The sequence below is a fragment of the Rhamphochromis longiceps genome, linkage group LG15 (assembly GCF_057381845.1).
Source record: "Rhamphochromis longiceps isolate RC_006_pf linkage group LG15, R_longiceps_female_GT1.1, whole genome shotgun sequence".
Lineage (NCBI taxonomy): Eukaryota > Metazoa > Chordata > Actinopteri > Cichliformes > Cichlidae > Rhamphochromis > Rhamphochromis longiceps.
In genome coordinates this window covers 7695404-7717911 of record NC_140571.1, presented here as the reverse complement: position 1 = coordinate 7717911, position 22508 = coordinate 7695404, and the positions used below count along the sequence as shown (strand labels likewise).

The following is a 22508-nucleotide window of genomic DNA, read 5'->3' as shown; positions in this document are numbered from 1 at the left end:
TAAAATAACCAGCTGTTACAACCAAAGTAGGCAGAAGAGCATCTCTCAATTCATGAAGTAAATAGGCTACAGTGGCAGAAGCCTACAACAGGTGCTCCAAGTCACACTGGCTCACAGAATAGCAGAAAATGTTTGCCTGATCTGATGAATCTAAGTTTCTGTTGTGACATTTGGATCGTTGAATGAGAATTTGGCGTTAACAACAGGACACCATGGATCTATCCTACTGTTTATCACAATTTCAGGTGGTGTAATGGTGTGGGGAATATTTTCTTGGAACACTTTGGGGCCCTTTGAGAATCATTTAAATGCCACATCTAACCTGAGTATTGTTCTTGATCATGTCCAATTCTTTATGACCACAGCGTGCACATCTTTAGATGAATGTTTTGCATGTCTTTGTCTCTGTCTGTCTCCCCTCACCCCAACCAGTCTCAACAGATGGCTGCCCGCTCGTCCCTGAGCTTGGTTCTGCCTGAGGTTTCTTCCTTTTAAAAGGGAGTTTTTCCTTCTCACTGTCACCAAAGCACTCACCCGTAGAAGGTCATCTGATTGTTTGGGTTTTCTTGGTTTTCTCTGTACTATTGTGGGGGTTTTACTTTACAATATAAAGCACCTTGATGCAACAGTTGTTTAGTGTTGTTGTTTGGTGCTGTTTCGTTGAACTGAATTGCTTCCAGGAGGATAAGTCATGTCACAAAGATTAGTCACCCAATCTCAATCCAGTTGAGCAACTTTGGGATGTGGTATAGAGGTAAATTCACATCATGGAGCTGCTGACAAATCTGCAGCAGCTGTGCGTTGCTATCATGTCAATAATGACCAAAATCTCTGACAGGTTTCCAGTAACTTGATGAATCTGTGCCTCGAGGAACTGAAAGTGAGAAAGTCCAACCAGATACCAAGAAGTTGTACCTAACAAAGTGTCCAGTGAGTGCAAATATTACATCAGAATTCCAGTAACAAGATAAGAAGGAGAGGCGACGAGGAAACGAGCGAGGAGGAGGCAACGCTAAACCTGAGGAATAAAGATGGATGAATTGTGAGAAAGACAAATCAGAATCCAAGTGAAGCCATTTGTCCTTTACCCCTCCCTGTCTGTCAGCAGAAGCCAAATAATCTCCTCATTTATCTGGGGTTAAAACTCACAGCGCGCACAGAGGGATTTGCAACAAGCTGGAGATTTTTCACACCATCAGCCGTCAGTAAGTGAGTTAGTGATCTTGAGTGATATATCCCTGTATGTCCCTCTTCTTAAATGAGTTAGTATGTGTCTAGTGGCCATGTCGCCAAGACGTGCTGGTGATGGATGAGGCTCTAAGGAGATGGGCTGTAAAAAAAGGCTGATTCTGGCACTCAAGGGTGAGATCACTTCCTCAATAAAAAAGCATTGTCCCGAATCATCACAGCAAGGTATGAATGCTGATTAGGGTATTAGGCGAAAGAGAGCTCCGCTGTAAAAATAAATCAAATGAGCTGCGAGTTAATGCAGAGGGTCCCTCTGATACAGAGCTACGGTGTCTACGACCGGGGCCCAATGGCTTCGGATACAAAGACAGCAGTAAATAATGAGTAATTATTCCAAGTCCCTCATTGCTGGATTACAGGCAATGTCTTACACTCAACTAACCCTGCAAGGGCTTCTCTTAATAGTTGCTCTGTAATGGCCGCAGGGAGGCATCATTTTTAAGGCGTTATTGTCCTTAAGAAAGAAAAATATTCCTGGAGAGTAATTATCACACTTTCTTAATCAGAATCAGAATACTTTATTGATACTTAACAACGAGCTAAAGACAAAATGAGCTTCCGTGTCCTCGTAACAAAATGACAGAATTATCCAAAGGTCATTGAAAGAGCTGTATTTTTTAATGGATGTTGGAACTTTTTCCTAGATAAATGGTAAAACTGACGTAAAACAAAGATTTCATGATACACCTGATACACACTGGGAAAAGTGGTGGCAAGTTTTTCTTCAAATGCTCTTAGTGTAAGAAAAAGATTATTAACGCACTGATTTTATCTAACTGATTGGTCACTGGACGGTGACGAGTTCCTTCCTGCGCTGTCACATAATCATCATCTATCTAGACATGTTAAAGGTGAGCAGGTGAGAAATTTCCCTTCTTTAGTAGATGAAGTGAAAGCAGATGGTAGTTGTGGCAGACTGTGTACAGATCATTCTGAGGACTTTAACAAGTAGGTAGGAAAACAGATGACACTGATACCTGCATCAATGCATACATCCAGGATACAACAGGGGACCATTTTCCATGTAGAATTTAAGAGGAGGAAGAAGAAAATAGAAAATAAAAGATTTCATGCAATCCTCTGGAAAACTGTTAGTAAAGTTATTGCTGTAGCTCTTTACTGTCAATCACCCCATCACCTCCACCAAAGCAGGCTGAACACCTGAAAAGTTGAAGGTCACTTTAAGACTTTGTGCACCAGTTTCTCCAGCACACAAATCGAAGGGTTTAGTTGATCTTTAATATCATTATTATTATTATTATTATTTTTAAATAATGAGCATACATGTGACGGGATATGCAGCTGTTCCAAATCTCACTGCAGTGCAATAAAAAACTATGACTGGGTGTGAGGTAGGTTCACTCAGGAAAGGGCAAAGCCAGCAGTAGCTGCCTAGTGCCATCGTGTGGTCATACAGGATATTGCACAGGTCAGTAAGTTCACGTTATTCTCAGAAATATTTGGAGCTCATATTACAAAGTTTTTTCTTTACAAAAAAATATTTTAGCTTCCCCCCCAAAATGGTTATAAGTATATCCATTCACCCATACTCTTCCACATATCCGGTCCAGGGATGCAGTTGGGCTGGACAGGTCGCGAATCTGTTGCAGGACTAACACATTCATGCCTACAGCCCATTTAAAATCAGCAGTTAACCTTACGTACATGTCTTTCAACTGCGCCAGCAATAACATGATGATGCATAAAATTCAGTTAAACAGTGTAACTGAAACTCATGCTGGCCAAAGGCCCCTTATGAGCCAGACAGTGTGTTATCCTTTAAATCAGTCACTGACAAAAGCTGCTTCCTTTTGAGTAATCAAAGTAGAATTAGTGGCGTAAAGGGCATACGATAAAAACAGAAGTTACCACATTACAGCTTTATCTTTAGATGGGTTTCTTTTTAGTCACTATTATTTAGCAATAAAGAAAAAGTGAGTTTTCCACCCAAAATTTAAAGAGAAACTCCAAACGTAAGATGACCGATTTCACTTGAAAATAAACTGAGCAAATATTATGTACAGTTTCCTCTTGATGCACACAAATAACCAAGTTAAACTCATACTGGTTCCTTTTTTGAAGCACAGATAAAATAAAAAGGTATTTTTTAAGAGCACAACTCCCCCAAAGGGCAGGGCCTACAGTAAAACTTTGATATTTTTATTGCAATATCAATATGTCAGCCTGTTTTTTATTGTCATTGTGATGTCTTAGTGCATCATATTGAGAAAATTAAAAGTGTTGTACAGCTCTCTCTGTGGCCTTTCATATGATATACAGGACGCTAAGGTCACGCTTAAATGCTTAGCCAACCTAGGCACCCATGTTCCCCATGACCTAGTATGTTGTTTTGAAATTTAAAGAAAATCCATAAAAAATGGTAGGCAATAAAAAGTTTTTACTGATTTTCCCACCAATTTGGATGTGATGTTGATCTTTCACCTAAAGTAATTTGGTTGGAGCTGTTGCTGGTATCTACCATCTCACAAAATTTGAACTTGATAGGTTGAAAACTGTGGATGCCAAACTGCTAACAAACATGCAGAAAGACAAACAACTGGAGCAGATTACATATTTGGAATATAGACATTCTTGTGTCTTACACTATATTTATTGTGTTCATCCTCCACATTTGAATACTAGCTCTTCTGTTGGAGCTTGTCTGGTGTTTGTTTCTTATTACAAAGATATATTTTCAAAGTGCAACTATTAGCTTTTAGTGTAGCTTAGCTTAGCTTGTATAACTATTCCATCTGCCATCAGTTGATATGAGTGTCCATACTTACAGACAGGCTGTATAAGAAATGACTCACACTAGCAGTACACTGGAGGATCAGAGAGGTGATATGCTAACATGCCTCTTCAGGTGAGCTGAAACCAGACACCTGGCTGTTACCATGGCACCGCTGGGGGGTTGATCGGAGGTGGAGAAGGACTCAAATGCAGCTTTTTTCAAGGCTTCTTGAGCTATGATACTAGGCGTTTTGTCTTCCTCCTGCTGTCTGGGATTAATTTGTAACAAGACATGGCTGGACTCAATTGAGTGTTGAGTCCTGAAGGGAGCCAGTCAGCAAATAAAAGTATCAGATGTAAAATAGTGATGGGTGGACAGTGGTGATCCTAAACGCCTGGCAGGTCTTTGCCCTTCTGATCAATGTGTCACACAGCGAGGGGCTGTCAGCACCCCCCGCCACAGGCCGAACAACGGACATCAGCACCGGTGAGTCCCACTTCTCCCACACAGCAACTTTTTCCACCGACCCCTTCATCATTTTTCACCTGCTGTCAGTTTGCAGTGAGTGTCTGCAACATCTTGGGCAGAAATAGGCTGGTACTGAATGTTGGAACATGCTGGAAAACTGCATGAAATATTGCACATGTTATGCTCGTTATACAGCATCTTTTTGCCTTCAGGGGCCTACCTGCAGTATATGCTCTTTAATCCACCAATATCCACTGCCAGTCATGGTCTCTGTTAAAGTATAAATGGAATGAAAGTGTGGTCTTTGCTGCTTACTCCGAAGGTTAGAAACTAGGCCAAGCAAGCCGGAGTGTCTCCAGTTACAGTGTTATCTCTTCCTCGGCAAGCATCTGATCATCTTTCTTTCTCTAAGTGTTGATTTGTGACATGCAATCTAAACCCTACATGATAGACTTGTATGACCCTACAAGTCATAACTGTGCATACTACGCTTTTACTTTATCTGTGAATCTTTCATTTTATCATCACTCTTGCTTGTATATTCAGATGATATCTGCAAAATAAAAAAAGAGACTATAAAGACTAATGAAGACAGAATAGCTTTGTGCAAAATTACCATAATACATAGTGCCTTTATGGTATTTACTGATTTATCATTCCAGATTCACCAAGCCCCACTCCTCTTGTAGGAGGAGGAGGAGGAGGTGAGAGGGCAGAGGGAGGCCAAGAGGAGAGGCAAGTTGTCCGGGAACTGTGGTTCATTGTAGTGATGGCAGGCATTGCCCTACTGCTGCTCGCCATCGTGCTAGCTGTTGTGCTTCATAAGGTAAGATACAGCATCTGTGTTACTGTGTGTGAATGGTGGCAGACTGATTTTACTAATTGCTCTTTCCATTATTAATAAAAACGTGCATAAACTGCACGATAGACAACTGGGGCAATCATTGCAACCATTAGAAAGCAGCTTAAACCAAACTTTCCATTCCCGCTCTTCATCATGGCCTAGGCCCTGAACAAACCCCCATTCAGCAGAGAGAGACCTCCATTGGTGGCCCTGCCCATGCAGAAGAGGAGTCCCATGGCTATCTACCCACCCAGCAACTCTATGTTGGTGAGGGGAGATCTACTCTAGTTTCTTTTTGTCTTATCGCTTATTCAACATTTCACTTACAATTTGTAAGTGAAACTGTACGTGTCTCAGTAACCACTGGTTACTGACTGCAGCTAGCTAGCTGTGTTTGACTTATTCACCAGGGGTCACCAAGGCACCTAATATTTATATTATGAATGACACTCATGACTTTTCCTGATTAGACTTTTTGCCAGTACAACTGTATAAACTACTATACTACACTATAGTGTGATATACTATATATTTTATGCTATAGTATATGATATGCATTTCGTTGCCCTGTACCTGTGCATGTGCAATGACAATAAAGTTGAATTCTATTCTATTCTATTCTATATTGTTTAGTTTCTATACTATAGTACACTATACCATACGTTTTCTACTATAGTATGCTATGTTATACTATAGTATATTACATTGTTTATTCTCTATACCAGCGGTGCCCAGCCTTTTTGGGCCATGAACCAGTTTATGTCCGACAATATTTTCCGGCCTTTAAGGTGTCGCGGATAAATACAACAAAATAAAACCACTACCAGTACCAAAAAAAAAAGGAAGATTTAATGATAACACATGGGAAAAGACCCAGGGAAACTGAGTTAACGATAAAAACGATAAAAAAATTAATGATAAAAATGATAAAAACCCTTAAAACCATACATATGTATGTAAAAACATACATATGTATGTAAAAACATACATACGGTATAAGATCATTTTAAGTGTGATGAAAAGTGAATATTATATTTAAATACAGATGTGGATTTATATACATTTCTTAGATAATAAAATGTGGGCTGTTGCCAGCATAAACTTTGAATAGAACTGATGGGCAATCAATACTACTATATTTTCCAAGGACGTATGCCATGCTGTCTGAGTTATTACCAGCATACACCACTCAAATTTAGTTGATGGGTAACATTTGAGTGTTTCCTTAGTATTTATTCTTAGTAGTTTCTCTGCTTAACTTTATTATTACCAATTTATTAAAGAGGTTACTGTGTTATAAGTTACAATGTATTAAGAAGGAGACTATTTAGCAAATAAGAAAGGATTGCTAGTATTTGTAGCCCATAAAATACATTTATTACATTACTCTCAACTGAAAAATTCTCTCATTCATTTCCCCCAGTTTGATACTGTGCCTGACACAACAGGCTTCTCTAACAGTGTAACGCTCAAGGCCTTCACCATGAAGATGGAGGTAAAAGCAAATGTCTAATCTACATATACGAATACATTTTTATTCTATATGCAAGTGATACTTAGAACTTTTTCTGTCTTACCAGGAAGTGCTGGAAGCTAAATGTGAGCCTGGAGATGAGGATCCTCCACAGGGTGAGTTGGGCATCCTCAGTGTGAACTCCCTGAGGCGCAGCGTCAGCCAGGTGATGGATGGGAAGTCACTCACTGGAGACGATGACGTGTGGGATCCCAACATTTCAGGCCATGACAGTGGGATGGTGAGAGATCCCAAAAACGTATGCTGTGCCTGTTTAAACTGGAAGCACTAAAGGCCTTTTGCTACAGTCACAGCAGAGGAATGTAGTATGCTATATACTGCTAACCTATGACCTTCTCACTCTGCACATTCTTTACATTTGTCCACAGAACTGTAGGTATTTAAACACTCACAGGGGAGACAGACTTGCTTAATAAGAAAAAAAACATATCACTGGAAATATGACTATTTCCTTTAATAATCTCCATTCTTCTTCTACAGTTTATGGATGATGAAGAATTTGTTGATACAATCAAAGGTTTCAGCACAGTGAGGAAGGAGCACACCATGTTCACCGACACTAACCTGTGACCTGGCGGCAGGGCCGGCAACATCCTGAACAAGACTCTTAAAATGCTTAAATCCACCCTTTTTCATGTTCAGCTAAAGCGTCATAGCAGCTGGCTAACAGTTCTCTCAAGATGAGCCACCACTGCAGTAAAGGGGGGGGGGGGGGAAGTAAGAGGAGCCCAATGGGATTCGTGACAAGAACAGAGGAATAACTCTGTGAAGGAAGGAGAAGGGAACTGTTCTGACATTCAAACATTACAGAGTGGAAGGTGGAAGCAGCTGCTTGTGTGGAAGGAAAACTAGGACACGTCTGACATCACCACTGGACACACAGAATTAAAGAGAGAAAAAATCAAAGATACAGACACGTACGTTTGTTAAGCTTTCCTGCCATTTTACGCTGTAAACCCTTTGAAGTCATGCTGTATTTGGATGCTCTGTTAAAAAAATCTCTTATTTAAACCTTGGCATGTTCATTCAACTTTTTATGTCAGTTTTTCCCATATTTATATATCATAAACATATCTCAGTTTTTTTTTAATTAACTTTAACACTTCCAAAGATGAAGTAAAGGAAAAAATATCTGGAATCATTAAGAGAAGCATTACACTATAAGAAGGTTTTTCCTTCCTAGGTTCATTAATTCTTAGTTATTATTAATCTCTGGCTCTCTCCCAGGGCGAGTCTTTTGTTGTGCCTCCCTCCCCTGACCTCCAAACTGGTCATGGCTGATGGCTGCCCCTGGCTGGTTCTGTGGGAGATTTCTTTCTGTTAAAAGGGAGGTTTTTTTTTAATGTGGCCCTGAGAGGCCAAACGGACTGGAACACCAGCAATAAGAAAAACGCTGCAAAAGCACACAAAGCACAATGGAAATAGGAAAAACGAAAACAGAAATAGGAAAAAACAGATTTCCAAAAGCACAAGGGAAGTGTTTCTGGGGAGGCTATAAAACGACGGACCAGTTGCAGGAACCCAAAACATTGTAGGTGTGTTTTATCATGATTCATATAATACTGCTGACGGATTTTTAGGCTAATAGTTAGGCTAACACTCTGACCTCTCATCTTTTCTTTCTTCACAAAACCGATAGATCCTCTACTTCTTTTAAGTGTCTCCCAGCGCGATTCTTATTGCATATTTTGGTTCCTGCAACTGGTCCGTCGGGTTATTGTCTCCCCAGAAACACTTCCCTTGTGCTTTTGGAAATCTGTTTTTTCCCCCCTCCTATTTCTGTTTTCTTTTCTTTCTCCCCCCCTATTTCCGTTGTGTTTTGTGTGCTTTTTCCTTCCCACTGTCGCCAAGTGCTTGCTCATTGGGTGTCATTTGATTGTAGCGTCTTTACATTCCAATAAAAGCACCTTGAAGCGACCGTTGTTATGTTTTAGTGCTAGACTATTTCTTGCAATTCTTTCACATGCATAAACTCCTGTTTTCTATATTTCATCCTCATACTTTGACATATTATGTAGACCCATGGTATTCTTTTTTAAATCTTCCCATTAAGTTTTTACTTCCTCCAGATTTGGGAACAACCAAGGTCTTTTGCCAAAATCTATGTTGGACTGTATAATTCTAACGGCTCTCTCGTTGAGGACGTCTTTCCTTTGAGTCAGCAAAGTGCAACAGCTTGGTGAAGTCTGCAGGAAGTCCATTTTGCATCTTGCATATTTAGGTCTGTAAAGGTATTTGTTTTGGAAATTTAAATGACAAGTTTGTTTTCTTGGAAAAAAAAAAAAGTAAACGTACAGAAATGTGTTTGGAGGTGTTTCATGAATCCACAATGTTCAGCTATTAAACTGAAACAGGTCTGTAAAATATAATTGACTTGTTTGTTAAAAAGTTGTTTTAAAAAAAAAAAAAAAAAAAGCTGAATGAACAGCCTCTATTCAGTCATTTTTCACCATTTGGGAGAAAGCTCCGGTCGCCCTGGAAAGAGCTGCTTGCACGTTTGCATGCATTAGAGGGTCGTGATGGAGGAAAACGCTAGACTGTCTTAGTTTTATGACTTTCCCATCTATGTTTTCACAGTGATAACATTAAACTGGTAAATATGAGTCATTCATTTCAGGTGAATTTCATATTTTCCATGAAATCCAAAGCATGATTCCCAGATCAGGCTTCCTCAGCCACACTTCCCGAGTTGCTCAACATCAAGCAAACAGTCATGTGAATAATTTCTACATCATATTGGAAAGTTTTTCAAACTTGACAAAAATGGTCTTCCTTGATATTCAAATACACAGTTTTGACACAGCAGTGACTTAATATGCACTAAAATAATTAGGATGGGACTTTTTACTCTGTTAGACATTTGTGCAAAGATTAGGAAATTACACTTCATATCTGAAAGGTCAAGGTTGGACATGCACAGACCTAACCTGCAAATTAACAGGGAAAACAAGCATGAGGAGGTAACTCTAGTTTTTATTTTGAAATGGGTTGCAATGCAATGAGGGCACAAAACACTTGTACTATTACAGTCAATAATATGGTTACAAAACAAACATTTACATAATAAATTAATATATTGCAGTACCACATGAGACAGTAAACATTAAACCCCAAACTTGGGAATTATATTGCATTAAAAAAATGAGTTATTTGTTAACTGTACAAAGATTTTCAGGCATTTACAAAGGCAGCCTCTTATTTCATTGCTTGTTGTACATATATAAATATAAATCTTTCAATTGGTAGTTGAACTGATATGTCTGCTGAGCAGGCCGGATGAGAGGCTCTGGCCTGAGACGAGATCTTTCAGTGACCTCTGTGCTGACTGCCATGTCATTATAAATCAGTGTTTTATTTACACAGATGGCATTAAAAGCTAGTTTAATTCAAGCACTTTCCTAACCAGATTATGACAAATCAATAGACACCTTTCAAGATATGATTTAAGTATTTCGCTGCCTCTGATTTTAGGACTTCTGATTACTTACCACGAGTTAAAACTATAAAAAAAAAAAAAAAACTCTGCTTGTCCCTTTAATCTAATATCCATATGCTCCTAAACAGACAAATCATTAACCATAAGAAATGTGTTTGCAACACTAAAGTGCATGCAGCACATGCTTGGTTGCGAATGTTTTCTTAGCTGGCAAAAGTAGAAACAGGTTACATATAAATAGTCTTAACACAGCACTACAAGCTTTTGACTTCCTTTACAAAATAAATGACCCCCTATTCATTTAAGCAACCGTTTGTGCGGTCCCCGACATTCATCATCTTCATCACTCCCCTTTCCGAGAGCGAGGCGTTCGATTATTACCCAGTAAAAGACAGATGTGTTAACCACAGCTATGCTATTATAAGAAGACCCCTACAACAAGCAGATGCTACTGCAGCCTCTACAGATGTTACCTGCGCTACAGCTGCTGCTATGACTGCAGAGCATACTACATGATTCTGAGCGAGTTCAGCCGAGTGGCTGCTATGCATGAGAACATTTCTAAGATAGAAGTGCAGCAAGCTCCAAGTTTAGCTGCTAAAAGACGACTCAGGAATGTCAGCAACTTTCTGAGGATGATTTAAACTACTAACACTGATGATCGTACCTGAGAGCTAGGCTAGACCTGATCTGACAGTGTGTGGTGCACCTGTAGCGGCTGGTGTTTCGAACGTTAGCGTGCCAACTTGCTGAAGACGCGGTTGGTTTTAGAGGGGCAACTCCTGCCAGTAAGTATTGCACTTCCAGAAAGACTTGGAAGAAAGCCCAGACTAGTGCAGATCCTGAAGGTTTTCTCAAGCCTGGGATGAAATAACCTTGGTGACATCATGTTAAAGGTTCTCCAGAGCCGCCGAAGACATTACACAGCAGTTTTGCTTCACCACACACTAATCTACTGAGACGTACTCTGTGCTACGACAGCACACGATCAGATCACTGACGGAGTAAAGTGCTACCACTAAAATTTAACTGCTAAAGATGTAAGAGACTGGTTTAAAAATGCCACAACTAATAACAGATGCTTAACTATTTACTAAATCTGACTTCATTTGAGCTACAACACCAAGCTAACATACAATCAGACAGACTGGTTGCCACTAATGCTGAACTTTACCACATGAGGTATCTGCAGACTCGTGAAATGACACCTCGTGGGGAAGTGATGACATTGGTGGGAATGGGGAGGTTACTACTTGAGGGCTCAGAGGTCAACAGACTAGATTTACAAAATGTTTACAAAGTCCCTTATCTCACTAAAAACACCCCCTTATCCAAAAATATGCTTTACATATTTGTTCATCCAGCTACGACTTTAAGTCTTTCCACTTTTTTTCCCTATTTAAAAAAAAAAGAGTTCCCCAAACTGTGCAATTTCTTTCATCATATACAAAATATTTCATCTTAACATTCAGCTAACAGCTACTAACGAGTGCAAACCCTAAAGCAACATGCAACAACATCACTACCTACAGTTTTGCATTTTTAAATTAAAGGGTTTGTTCCTTGATCCTCACCAAGCAGTTTTCAACCTTAAGACGCTGTCATGATGTGCAACCATCAACAAATGCCATTAATGCAATGGATTCCTACCGAGGAAATAACAAAACAAGACTTCATAACACGACTTGCCCGGCACTTTGAGATTCACAGATTCTGCCCGGATTCGTTTTTCCTGTCAGGCATGAACTACACAGATGCAAATTTCACCTCACACAAGCTTGATGACGTTGCACGCAGGTTGAACTTTTGTTATTTTCCTGACTGTTCACAATTCAAAAAAAAAAAAAAAAGCCCTGCACAAACCAGGAAGTGAAGTGTTCAGACTAATACTGATTACTGGCATCTATAGACAAGTTATCATGCAGTCAGAACATACATAGAGATGTAGTACTCAAGCATTAAAAAGTTAAAAGTTACATTGGAATATACGAGTCAAGGAGAGTTAAAATCCTAGGATCAACAGAGTTTTAAAAAAAAAAGTACCACAAGGAAAGAAAGTCTATGATGTGGAAACTGGGGGCCACTTTGTGGGTTTTTCCTGGATTACCAGAACCCTCTTCTGATGGTCCAGTGGATGGTTCTGGAAACAGGAGTGTCGCCTTTGACTTTACGTGGGACAGAGGACTGTGGAGAGAACAAGAGCAGAAATGCCCTTTACTTTATTTGCACAAAGGAGAGCTGCACATTAGGCAAAAGCAACTACAGCACGGACCCAGTGAGTGAAGAGGAAATGGTAATTACAGGTGAGAAGCACACATGAACAGGTAGGTACCACTACAAGCTCGCAGTAAAGGCAAAATATGGGTGTGCTTTTGTGTTTTAAGAGGAAGTGTAGAGCAGCAAACAAGCACCACAGTAGCGAGGAGGGAGTGAGGGGACGGCTGCTGCTTCTGGGCATAGCTAAGGTCACCAATGCGCACAGAGAGAGAATTGGATCTGTGGTCACCTCTCAAACCTCAGTTTCCACTGCTCTCATACCAGAGCTACCCCCAAAGGACAACGCGGCACAGGTGAAAGACAAAGGAAGTACAGGTCAACACTGAAGGGTGGCAAGGAAACGATTTCTCTTCTCCTTTAATTAACCTTTGTACAGTGGCCTACGTTTCTGCACTCTCAGCTTCCCTAAAAACAAAGAAGGGAACTCTGCGTTTCCCCCCTTTTATTACAAAACAGAGTGTGGGTGTCTGAATAAAGTCACCTGATTGTGAGAGAGATATAAAATTTGGACTGTTTTTTTCTCCGTTTTAGTCAAATTATAGACTTGATATAAAGTCTTAGTGCTTACCTTTGAGAATATAGTCTGTTAGGAGGGCAGGTACTTTCTCACTGTCATCCCTCATGGCATGGAGGACTAGAATGAAGACAGCAGCTTTTTACATTTAGAAAACAACCACACAAACTGACAGGTTAGCCCCAATCAAACAGCAACACCGGGTTAGCCTGGTAACACAATATTATTTTACTGAATGTCATTTTATCTGGGTTGGTGCAGATGAAAAGAAGTTTGTCCAACTGATAAAATTCACACAGGTTTGAATTGTAATCATCGAATGTAAATTGTTGTTTACTTCATATATGAATCCAAACACCCTCCAAATGATGATGCAACACATTTGCGTTTCTCTGATAAGACTTTCGACTCACTCTTTGTGAGGATCTGGAGATCTTCTACAGACGGGGGGCCTGCTTTCTTCTCATAAGGGATCACTGTGGTCAGGTACTGCAAAGAAAGTCAATTATGTCAAATACAATGACACAGCTACAAAAAGCTACCGTCATGCTTCACGCCAAAATAAAAAAAATAAAAATATGATATCTGTGAGCGCCATGCAGATCACATGAACATGTGGTAAATATTTGGCTGCTGGTTGCAACCTTTCAGCAGCCGCTCAGAGAAAATGTTTACTGAAGCGAGGGTAAAAAAAAAAATAAAATAAAAATATCAGATGAATGAGACGTACATGCTGGAAAAAAGAAAAACATTTGACAAAACACAAAGATAAGAATGACTAAAGTGAAGGAAAAAAAGAATAATTAAAAAATAAATAAATAAGAAGAAGACAGATTAAAACGATGGCAAGCATGTGTTTGCAGCTGCACAAAAGGAAGCAAATATGGCGGCAGGACAAAAAACAAACAAACAGAAGAAGCAGAGAATTTTATCTGCAGTGGAAGTGGAAAGAGGAAAGAGCAGGGGCACCTGTTTGTCCCCTCCTGTGTTGCCAAAAGTTTGACGGAGGCCATTTTGAATGATATTGGAGAGTCCCTCCACAGTGAGGAGCTACAAGAAGCGAGAGGAAGATAGAAGAAGCGAGAGATGAGAAGGATTTGGTTTCAGTGCGAAGAGAAGGAGAGCGCCTGGCAGAACCTTTGGTGCTGTGATGAAAGATTCTCACACATGCAGACCGTTTATCAGGTTATGCATCTCTCCTCATAATTTAAACACTTTCATCAAAGTCATGCATGTCTTCTTCCACAAGCGTGACCACGTGACTCACCGTGCCGGGTATGTGCGTGCTGGCCGTCCTCTGGCCGTTGGGCCCCGTCGTAGTCGTGTGCCGGATTTTCTTCTTCTTTCGCAGCAGCTCGCGGTGCTCCTTCTGTCTGTTCTGCACTTCAATGAGCAGTGAGATGAAGCTGTTCTTCACCTGGATACATGCAAAAAGACCAAAACAAAATTTAAAAAAAACAAAACTGTTTAATTGTGACCACACTACCCTTTGCTATTCTCATTAAAATAATTATTAATATGCCAGAAATCTATTTTTGGATGCTTCAAAGAAAAAAACAAACAAACAAACAGAACGGTGTGACAGAATCGTGACAATGACAAGTCAGGCTAAAAATAAAGCTGCCAGCAGTTCATAGGCTTGTAGAAAACTGTGAGAGCTGCTGCTATAAAACAAATAGGTTATCGATTAACTGTCCTTTCACATTAGGCTTATTTACCTCAAAGTACTACAGAGCTTTTCTGACAGGCTATTATTTTTTTTGCCGCCATTTGTCATTGCCTGAACGTCATTGCCTTGCTGTGGATTTAAAAAAATAATTAAATAAATCAAAGTACCTCCTTTTCATAGTCCAATTCATCTCGCAGAGCCAGAGCCTGGATCAGCTCCTCACTGTAGCGACGAATGGCCGCCTCCACTTCCTCCAGAGTCTCAGTCAGCTCCGACACGGACATCTGACGCAGCCCTGAGGACCGTGTGAACATACGAGGAAGGAGGAGAGTGAAGATGGTGTACGTGGGTTGACGGGTGTTCACAACGAACAGCAGTTTACAAAATCCTTACATTGTATCAGTTACTTCAGTGCTATTACAAGATTCACATGTGTAATAACCAGGTTACAAGCATCTGCTGTACCAGTTTAAAAGGAGACAAAGAGGCATTATTCATTTAAAGGTGTATTATGCAGCAGTGTTTGAGCAAGCTAGAGCACGAATGCTGAGAGAAAGAGAGACAGCGCGGCTTTAGTGAAAACAAATGTCAATCAGAGAAGATGTTGTTATTTTTCTATTGTTTCGGTAAAGGTTAGGTTTCAACGCACAAAAAAACAAAACAAAAACAAAAACACGGCCATGCCTCCATACAAATATGGAGGTGTGGCCTCTTTAAACAAGGTTTCTTCCTTGTTTAATGGGAGCTTTCCTTCCCACTGTTACCAATTGATTGCTCATAGGGGGGTCATCTGATTGTTGGAGGTCTCTCTATTATTGTGGGTTGTTAATGTTACAATTTAAAGGCACCTTGAGGCAACCATTGTTGTGATTTGGTGCTAAAACTTAACTGAATTGAATTTGAGGGTAGCGTTGCTAACTTAAGCTTCCTTGTGTCTTTTTTTTCTCTCTTATGACATGGAAATGACTCCCAGTCTTTCACTGAAAAAAAAGACATCTTACAACCCACTAAGATCCAGACTTAAGAAGATGAGAAGCGAGGATGCTTCTGGACGTGCCGATGGTCTGACGTACACATACAGCACTTCTAAAAGTAGCACAGAATGACGCCAGTTATCACAGATGTTGTGGAATCGATTACTTCTCATTAAGAACCTTTGCATCCTCTGTTTTCGTGTCTCTTTCTTGAATGTCTTTCTAGGTCTCGCTGGGAAAAGTTGAGATCCAAGAAGGAGATCCAATATGGGGGAAGTCAGCACAAATGAAAGCACCGATAGAGGTGCTTTCATTTCCACGACACAGACAGAGAGCAGAGGATGAGACAGTGATGTAACCTGGTCGCAACATTTCTTTTTTTAATAGACTCCTGCCTACGCAGCCCTCATGCTGATACTGGCTGGGGGCTACACGCCCACTGCCCGAAGGTTTCAGCAAAAAAGATCCTGAAGGCCATGAAATAATACACCTCCACATAGTTCCAGAGGGTAACAATAAATTATAGATTATGGATTGCCATGTTTTAAGTCTATACAGTGTTTGTTGGGGGGAAAAACCCCCCCCACAGAATTTACACTTGAATGTTTTTAAGTCAGACAAATATACAACCTACACAAAACCTTTTACGTCTTAAACAAATTTAATGCGAGAAATGAAGAAAGAAGGTATTTTGGCAACATGTTGTGTAGCTTTACTTATTTTTATTCCTTCAAATAAGAGTAAATGTTTAAATACTGCAGACAAACATTGTGACACTCACAGTCCTTGTTTCCAGTGTTTGAAAAAACCCAAACCCACTAGAATCTGCAGTTAACAGATGCAAATACCTGAAACAAAATGGCCTTAAGGCTTTCTGTGTACAAATGCATATTCCACCCCAGTTGAGCATTAGGCAGATATACGCTTGTAATTATATAGCATTTTGGGGCAACACACTTGCTGTTTGTCCGCATTTGTTACGCGTTATGTAAGAATGTTATCAGACGAGTGCATGTGCCTGACCATTTCTTCACGCACTGGACAGCGCAGACATGAGGAACGAGCACGCCACCATCAAAGCGTTTTGCCTTTAAAGCTTTATGTTGCTGCAATTTAGTGGTACACGGTGATACTCACGGTCCTCGTAGCTGGTGTTGGACCCGGAGCGTTTTAGAGCATTGAGGTCTTGAGAGAGCATGGACAAGTCGGACTGTGAAGGACTCTCATCGTCCTCTGGGTCTGGAGACTCCTGCATCATCTCCTCTATCTCCTCAATCACCTGTACAAAAAACAACAGAGGTGGGCGGATCAATCCAAATATCAATAGTATCGATACCAACGCTGGTATTGGTATGGGGGTAGAAACAAAATGTCTAAATTAAGCATGTAGTCCACTAAATTGTGTTAAAAAATAATTCATTTTGAAAATGAAAAAACATTTATCCTCACCTCCTATTACAACTAGCACCATGCTAAAGGCTTCATACATTCCCTCACAGAAAACATTATTGCTAGTTCACGTAAACATAGGCTGAAATCAGAGTCCTACGGTCCCCAATCATGGGGATAAGGTGAGTGATTTCAAGAAAAAGCAGCAGAACCCAGTGTGTGTTTACATGACCAAAACGATTGGAACAACTGTTCTGATCTATATTGACATGATGATTTTTTATTGTAGTGACGAAAACGTTTTTCCTACTCTGTCACGTAAAAATAATGCTGCTTTGACATCCATGTTATGGTGCCAATATCCAAATCTCTGCAGCGAAATAAAAGTGCTCCTACTTATTCATATGAATTTGGTGCATCTCTAAGAAAAACAAACAAAATCAAAATCATAGGGCAATGCTTTCACTTTGAAATGGTGTTACATTTCTGTGAGTTAAGACATCTTAGTACACAAATAAGCTGTTTATTCATCTTTTTGAGAGCAAAATATAAAGTCTATCACTCCATTGTACCTGCATGATGGATGCGAAAAAAACCCTGAGCTACAGGATAGCATGTCTTTTGAACATTATTGTCCCAAAGCCATGATTGCTAAGTGAATCTATTGGAAACACATCTTTAGCCAAATGTGACTGCGTTGAGGATTTCAGTGCATCTTTGTAAGCTGGATAGATAGACTGTGTTTTCTGCTCTTCATAAGATGCAAAATATGTCAATTCTACTGAGGCACAATTATCCACATCAAAGTTTCTTTAACATCTGCCAAAAGCACAACACTGCTGTGCTCAGGTGTGAATGTTTTACCTGCTCAGCTGTGAAAAGCGGCTCGTCGTTGATGCACGAGACGATGATTGAGTGCATGTCCATCTGCTCCCTCAGCTCCTCATCGTCAGACAGATCTAAAGATTGGTTATCCAACTTCTGTCCCAGGGGAAAGAAGCGAGGGCAGAGATTGAGAGACAGATAGGAAACTTGGATGAGACAACAAACAGGTGGTTAAGTAGATTGAAGGCAGAGGGTTCAAACTGATTACCGATCTGTGCACTTCACTTTTAGAAATGTATATCTACTGTGTGTTATAAACATCGGACATGACATTGGACCGTGTTTGCCTCTGCGGTACCTCGTGTTCGGTGAGGTTGAGGGAAGGCAGGTGTAAGGAGCGAGTGTGCGATGTCTTCCAGTCCACCGGCATCACATTGCCGTAGTTATCCGTCAGAGCGTTCCACACCCTGGAGCAAAGACAAGCATCCGTGACGCAGTTAGGATTGGGTATTATGAGAAATAAAGAGAAGTAGTGAGCAAAACAGAGAAGGACGGGTGAAAAGTAGTTTTATCTGTACACAGGACAGATAGCGTCCTTCTCTTTTTAGTATGACACATGATTACTTGGCACTTTTTGTGTCCTGTTCTCTGACCACCCCCTCACCACTTCAACATGTTCTTGCTGCTGAATCACACCGAAGCCGCTGATAAATGCGACAGCTCTAACAAACACGTCATTTGCCCAGGGTCTGCTGAAATGTGACGAACCAGTGGTTAAACTATTGGTTCTCCAATTATTTTCAGAATTTTTACTATTAGAGCTCTTTCTGAGTGTGTGACTAACACTGGGTGATTTGGGGGGGGGGGGGGCCCTTACAGTGACACCAACAGTCTGTTGAATGTTTACAATATTGTGCAGCATTCGAGTTTGGCAGACAACTTAGCAGAGACGAACAGATGGTGGCACGGAGTCTGTTCAACACGACAAGTTACTGTTAAACACAAATCCAGCATCATGCATAAAAACATATTTGTTAACAGACTCTCAGCAGGCTCGGAGGATTCTTGTGAAATGGATAAAGGTTAGGTTCAATTATATAATTACTGCGGGAAACTACTTTCATCTAGTCCCCCATGGGGTACTTTTGCGTGTTTTTTTTTAAACTCTAGGACAGAAAATCAAATCAGCTCAGGGTTTAAACTCAACTCAAGTGTGCATGCATGAGGTTCATTTTTTCCCCTCCTCTTTTGGCTCTGCATGTGCGAGCACAGAGAGGATGGATGCTGTGAACCCATGTGTCACAATGGCTCTGCATTGTCATAGCCTCTTGCTCATCCTCGGAAACACAAACACACAGACACACACAGGCAAATGTTTATATAACATGCACATTTCTCCCTGAAGTGCTCATGCACAGCTTGGGAAGCGTGGGGCTGTTGGGTTGTTCTAAATAGGGCAAAGGCTGGCAAGGAACTATTTTTTGTGCCTTGAGCACTGACGCCGTCTCTGCCACGTGAGCGTGTGCCAAAACGCACCATTAGCTTCAGTTTCACCGAGTGCATTTGCATTTTAAAAACAAGCCTGGTTGTTATTTCAATTGAAATTTTCGATCGGTTTGTTTTTACCTCAGTGCTGAGGAAATTTGTCCGGATTACTTTAAGAATACGTATATGCTTGCAGGGGTACAAATATATATAATTTTTTTTACCCACTTTGTTTCAAGCACACACACATTTGTTATCCGCAGTTCGTCTCAGGCATGGTTTTGCCAGAGAACTCGTTAAGCGTCTAGGCACGTCCCGCAAAAGTGCAGTCATCCAGAAAAGACTCTCACCGAGTCTGGCACTGCTCTTTAGGCTTGACTAGGCTGCTGTCCAATTATTACGTTCCCCGCTTCCTGTTTCTTTACCTACAACAACCATAAATGTTTTCTTTCCGCTGTCATGCCAGCTTCCCCACAGGATTCCACTGATCATTAAGTGAGACAGACTGCTACTTCTTTTTGCTGTGACAAGCTCTCTGATGTGCATAACTGTCTGTGTGTTGCACTGAAGTGGAAAAAAAGAAAGAAAAGGATAAAAATCAAAACTGGGTGCTCAAGCAGAGTTTTGTATAAGTCTACGCACAATCCTCTGGACCCTCTGTCTGTGTCAAAAACTGTTAGAAAAGGTTTATGGAGGCTTTTGAATCTTAGGAAAGTTGTTCTGAATGGGTCACACATCCACCACTGTTTCCTGAGAAAAAGCAAACTCTGATGCCTCTAATTATAAGGAGGGGGACCTGTACAACCTGCAAATCCAATTTTAAAACTTCTTAGTGGGTACGTCTCACTCCAAGTAACTTTTGGACAAGTTGATCACAAGGGTACGGCAACCTTTACAGCCTTAACTGTGTGCTACTATTTTGTGTGTCTAAAAAAAGACATGATAAGTACACTTATGTTTGTGTGTTATCAATTTATCCTGTGTTCCGCTATAATTCCTCTATAAAAGCAGAAATCCATGGCTAACCTCTGTTCTGTTCATGTCAGCAGTAGGAAAGCTTCCCCGCATCGTGTGCTTGCATCTTACAGTGCCACAGTGTTGAAATATTAGTTACAAAAGGGAGGAGGAGAGTGACTCATGCAGTCAAGACAGCTTAGTAGTTAAAGTGACAACTACACTGGCTGCAGGGCTGATGTGACTTGCCGCTTTGAATTAATAGAAGGTTTTCATGTAAATGTGTGTGTGCCTGTGAGATACAACATAAACTAAGTACCTCCATGTGGAATTTATAATAAATAAATAAATAGAAAACATTTTACTGATAAAAACCACCGAGTGACCTTGACATCACCCACTTGGGTTCCTGGACACCCATTTTGAATCCTCCTTTAAAGTTTAGAATTTTGGAACCATCAGTGACAATCTAGGGATATTAAGCACACCCAAACAGCAATCGTCAAACACAAGACAGATGCTCCAGAATCATGTGGCTTATGCATAAGCTATTTCAGCCTAAACAGAACCATACAATTATAAAAATGACCACTATACAAGACAATACAAGAAGGTATCTATCCAGCAAATGAGGGAAATATTTACTCAGGTACAAAAAGTACTGCAGTTAGAAGTGGGATGGTTTTTCCTGTCTTTCTGTCTGCTCCCATTAGAAAGAATGCAGGCTTAAGGCAATTTCACACCTGGCTATGTAGTCCACGGTGAGACCAGATGTTGAAGTCAATAGAAGGTTTTGATAAATTCTTATTTCATACCCAGTTATTTCATTTACCATGACATTTTGTGGATTTTCTTCTTTTTGTTGCCCATCCCACTGTTTTTAAACATTAATCTAGTGCAAGGTGCATGTGGCACAGCAGATAATATATAATAAATAAATACTGATAAGCCACCATAAGTGAAGGAGGCTGACATCAGGGTAGCAATAAAATCTATGAATACTTGTCTCTGTGTCCAGAAAGAGGAAACATCATGAAAGCCAAAAGCAGAAACTCTTTTGTGTCGTGTGAGAAAGGCAATTTGAAAACAGGAGGAGACAGAGTATTTGCACAGGGGTCAACAACTATTCAGTTATTCCCAAATGTACAATTTAAGGATCACTAGTTTTATGGCCAACATCAAGCAGTCCAGCATGAAAACCAGCACTGTTAACGTGGCATCAACACGTCCTCCACACATAAATAGCTCTTGATTCCTTCTTTAGATAGCAAAATTTTTTTGTATTTGTTGCTTGTAAAATGCTATTCCTTCTTAAAGACCAACTTAACGAGTCAAGCTGTGACAGATAATGGGTTTAACACGTTCAGTTATGTGTTATCGTAAGTGTATTCTGGCTAAATATTGCATAGCACTGATTGAAGCTAGCTAAGATTCCCATAGTGCCAATGTAAGGTTAGCCTGGAGAGGCTAAAGTGGTTAGCTAGCCGGGAGATTAAAAGTTAGCGTTAAGAAAACTGGCGATAAAAAAAAAAAATCACACTCACTCGTCGTCTTTCAAGTAATTATCCTCGGTGATAGGTTTAATGGGAGCTATGTTTTCCGTCGTAGTGTTGTAGTTTCGGAAACACACTGTGAGCTTCTCGTCGAAGTCGTGGACAAGGTCCTCCATCGACTTGAAGCTGCAGATCTCCCCAGAGAAACTGTTGTCCAGATCCGAGAAATCGTCTAGGCCCGACGAATCACCCACGTTTGAGTTCAGCTTGTCTAGTGGGTCGACCACGTCCGAGGACGGCTTGAATTCGTTAAAGTCCTGCCAGTCCTCATCAAAGTGGGCTAACGGCGCCGCCATGACTGCCGTGGATTCTCGGTTCAGTTAGAACCGTCGATGTTCTCTCTGCTTTCGGCTTAGACTCTCGACCAGACTGCGAGAAGGAGACACAGAGGAGAAGCGGGGTGGGCGGACCGAGCCGCGTGACGTCGGGGCGACGTCCCTCCCCTTTTCCATGGAGCAAAACAAACACGGCAGGTGTCGTGCCAAAAAGTGATCCATGTGTCGAAAAATTAGGTTCCCGGTGTTTCTATGTTGTTTTCTTGAGTTATATCTTGTTTGTATGTACTGTTACCCTGTTGTTTTAAATACCGTCTGCTTTTAGGCTG

The 22508-nt window shown here is 40.6% G+C and overlaps 2 protein-coding genes across 3 annotated transcripts; one reads left to right on the top strand and one right to left on the bottom strand.

Moving 5' to 3' along the window:
• Window positions 1–4192: 4192 nt before the first annotated feature.
• On the top strand, window positions 4193–7504 carry LOC146651969 (usherin). The gene is made up of 6 exons (XM_085381268.1): window positions 4193–4468; window positions 5113–5276; window positions 5457–5561; window positions 6718–6789; window positions 6875–7048; window positions 7309–7504. Exons 2-6 carry the CDS (start codon window positions 5220–5222, stop codon window positions 7396–7398), a joined length of 498 nt encoding a protein of 165 aa, XP_085237394.1. The 5' UTR covers window positions 4193–4468; window positions 5113–5219; the 3' UTR covers window positions 7399–7504.
• A 2277-nt stretch (window positions 7505–9781) lies between these two features.
• Window positions 9782–22296, bottom strand: fez2b (fasciculation and elongation protein zeta 2b). 2 transcript variants are annotated; one of them, XM_085382096.1, is made up of 10 exons: window positions 21896–22296; window positions 18271–18379; window positions 17952–18068; window positions 16836–16977; window positions 14892–15019; window positions 14323–14472; window positions 14025–14105; window positions 13469–13544; window positions 13110–13175; window positions 9782–12448 (listed from the first exon to the last, which is right to left on the bottom strand). In XM_085382096.1, exons 1-10 carry the CDS (start codon window positions 22198–22200, stop codon window positions 12432–12434), a joined length of 1191 nt encoding a protein of 396 aa, XP_085238222.1. In that variant the 5' UTR covers window positions 22201–22296; the 3' UTR covers window positions 9782–12431. The 2 variants fall into 2 exon arrangements, with proteins under 2 accessions (XP_085238222.1, XP_085238223.1); XM_085382097.1 differs by lacking the exon at window positions 14025–14105.
• Between the last annotated feature and the right edge of the window lie 212 nt (window positions 22297–22508).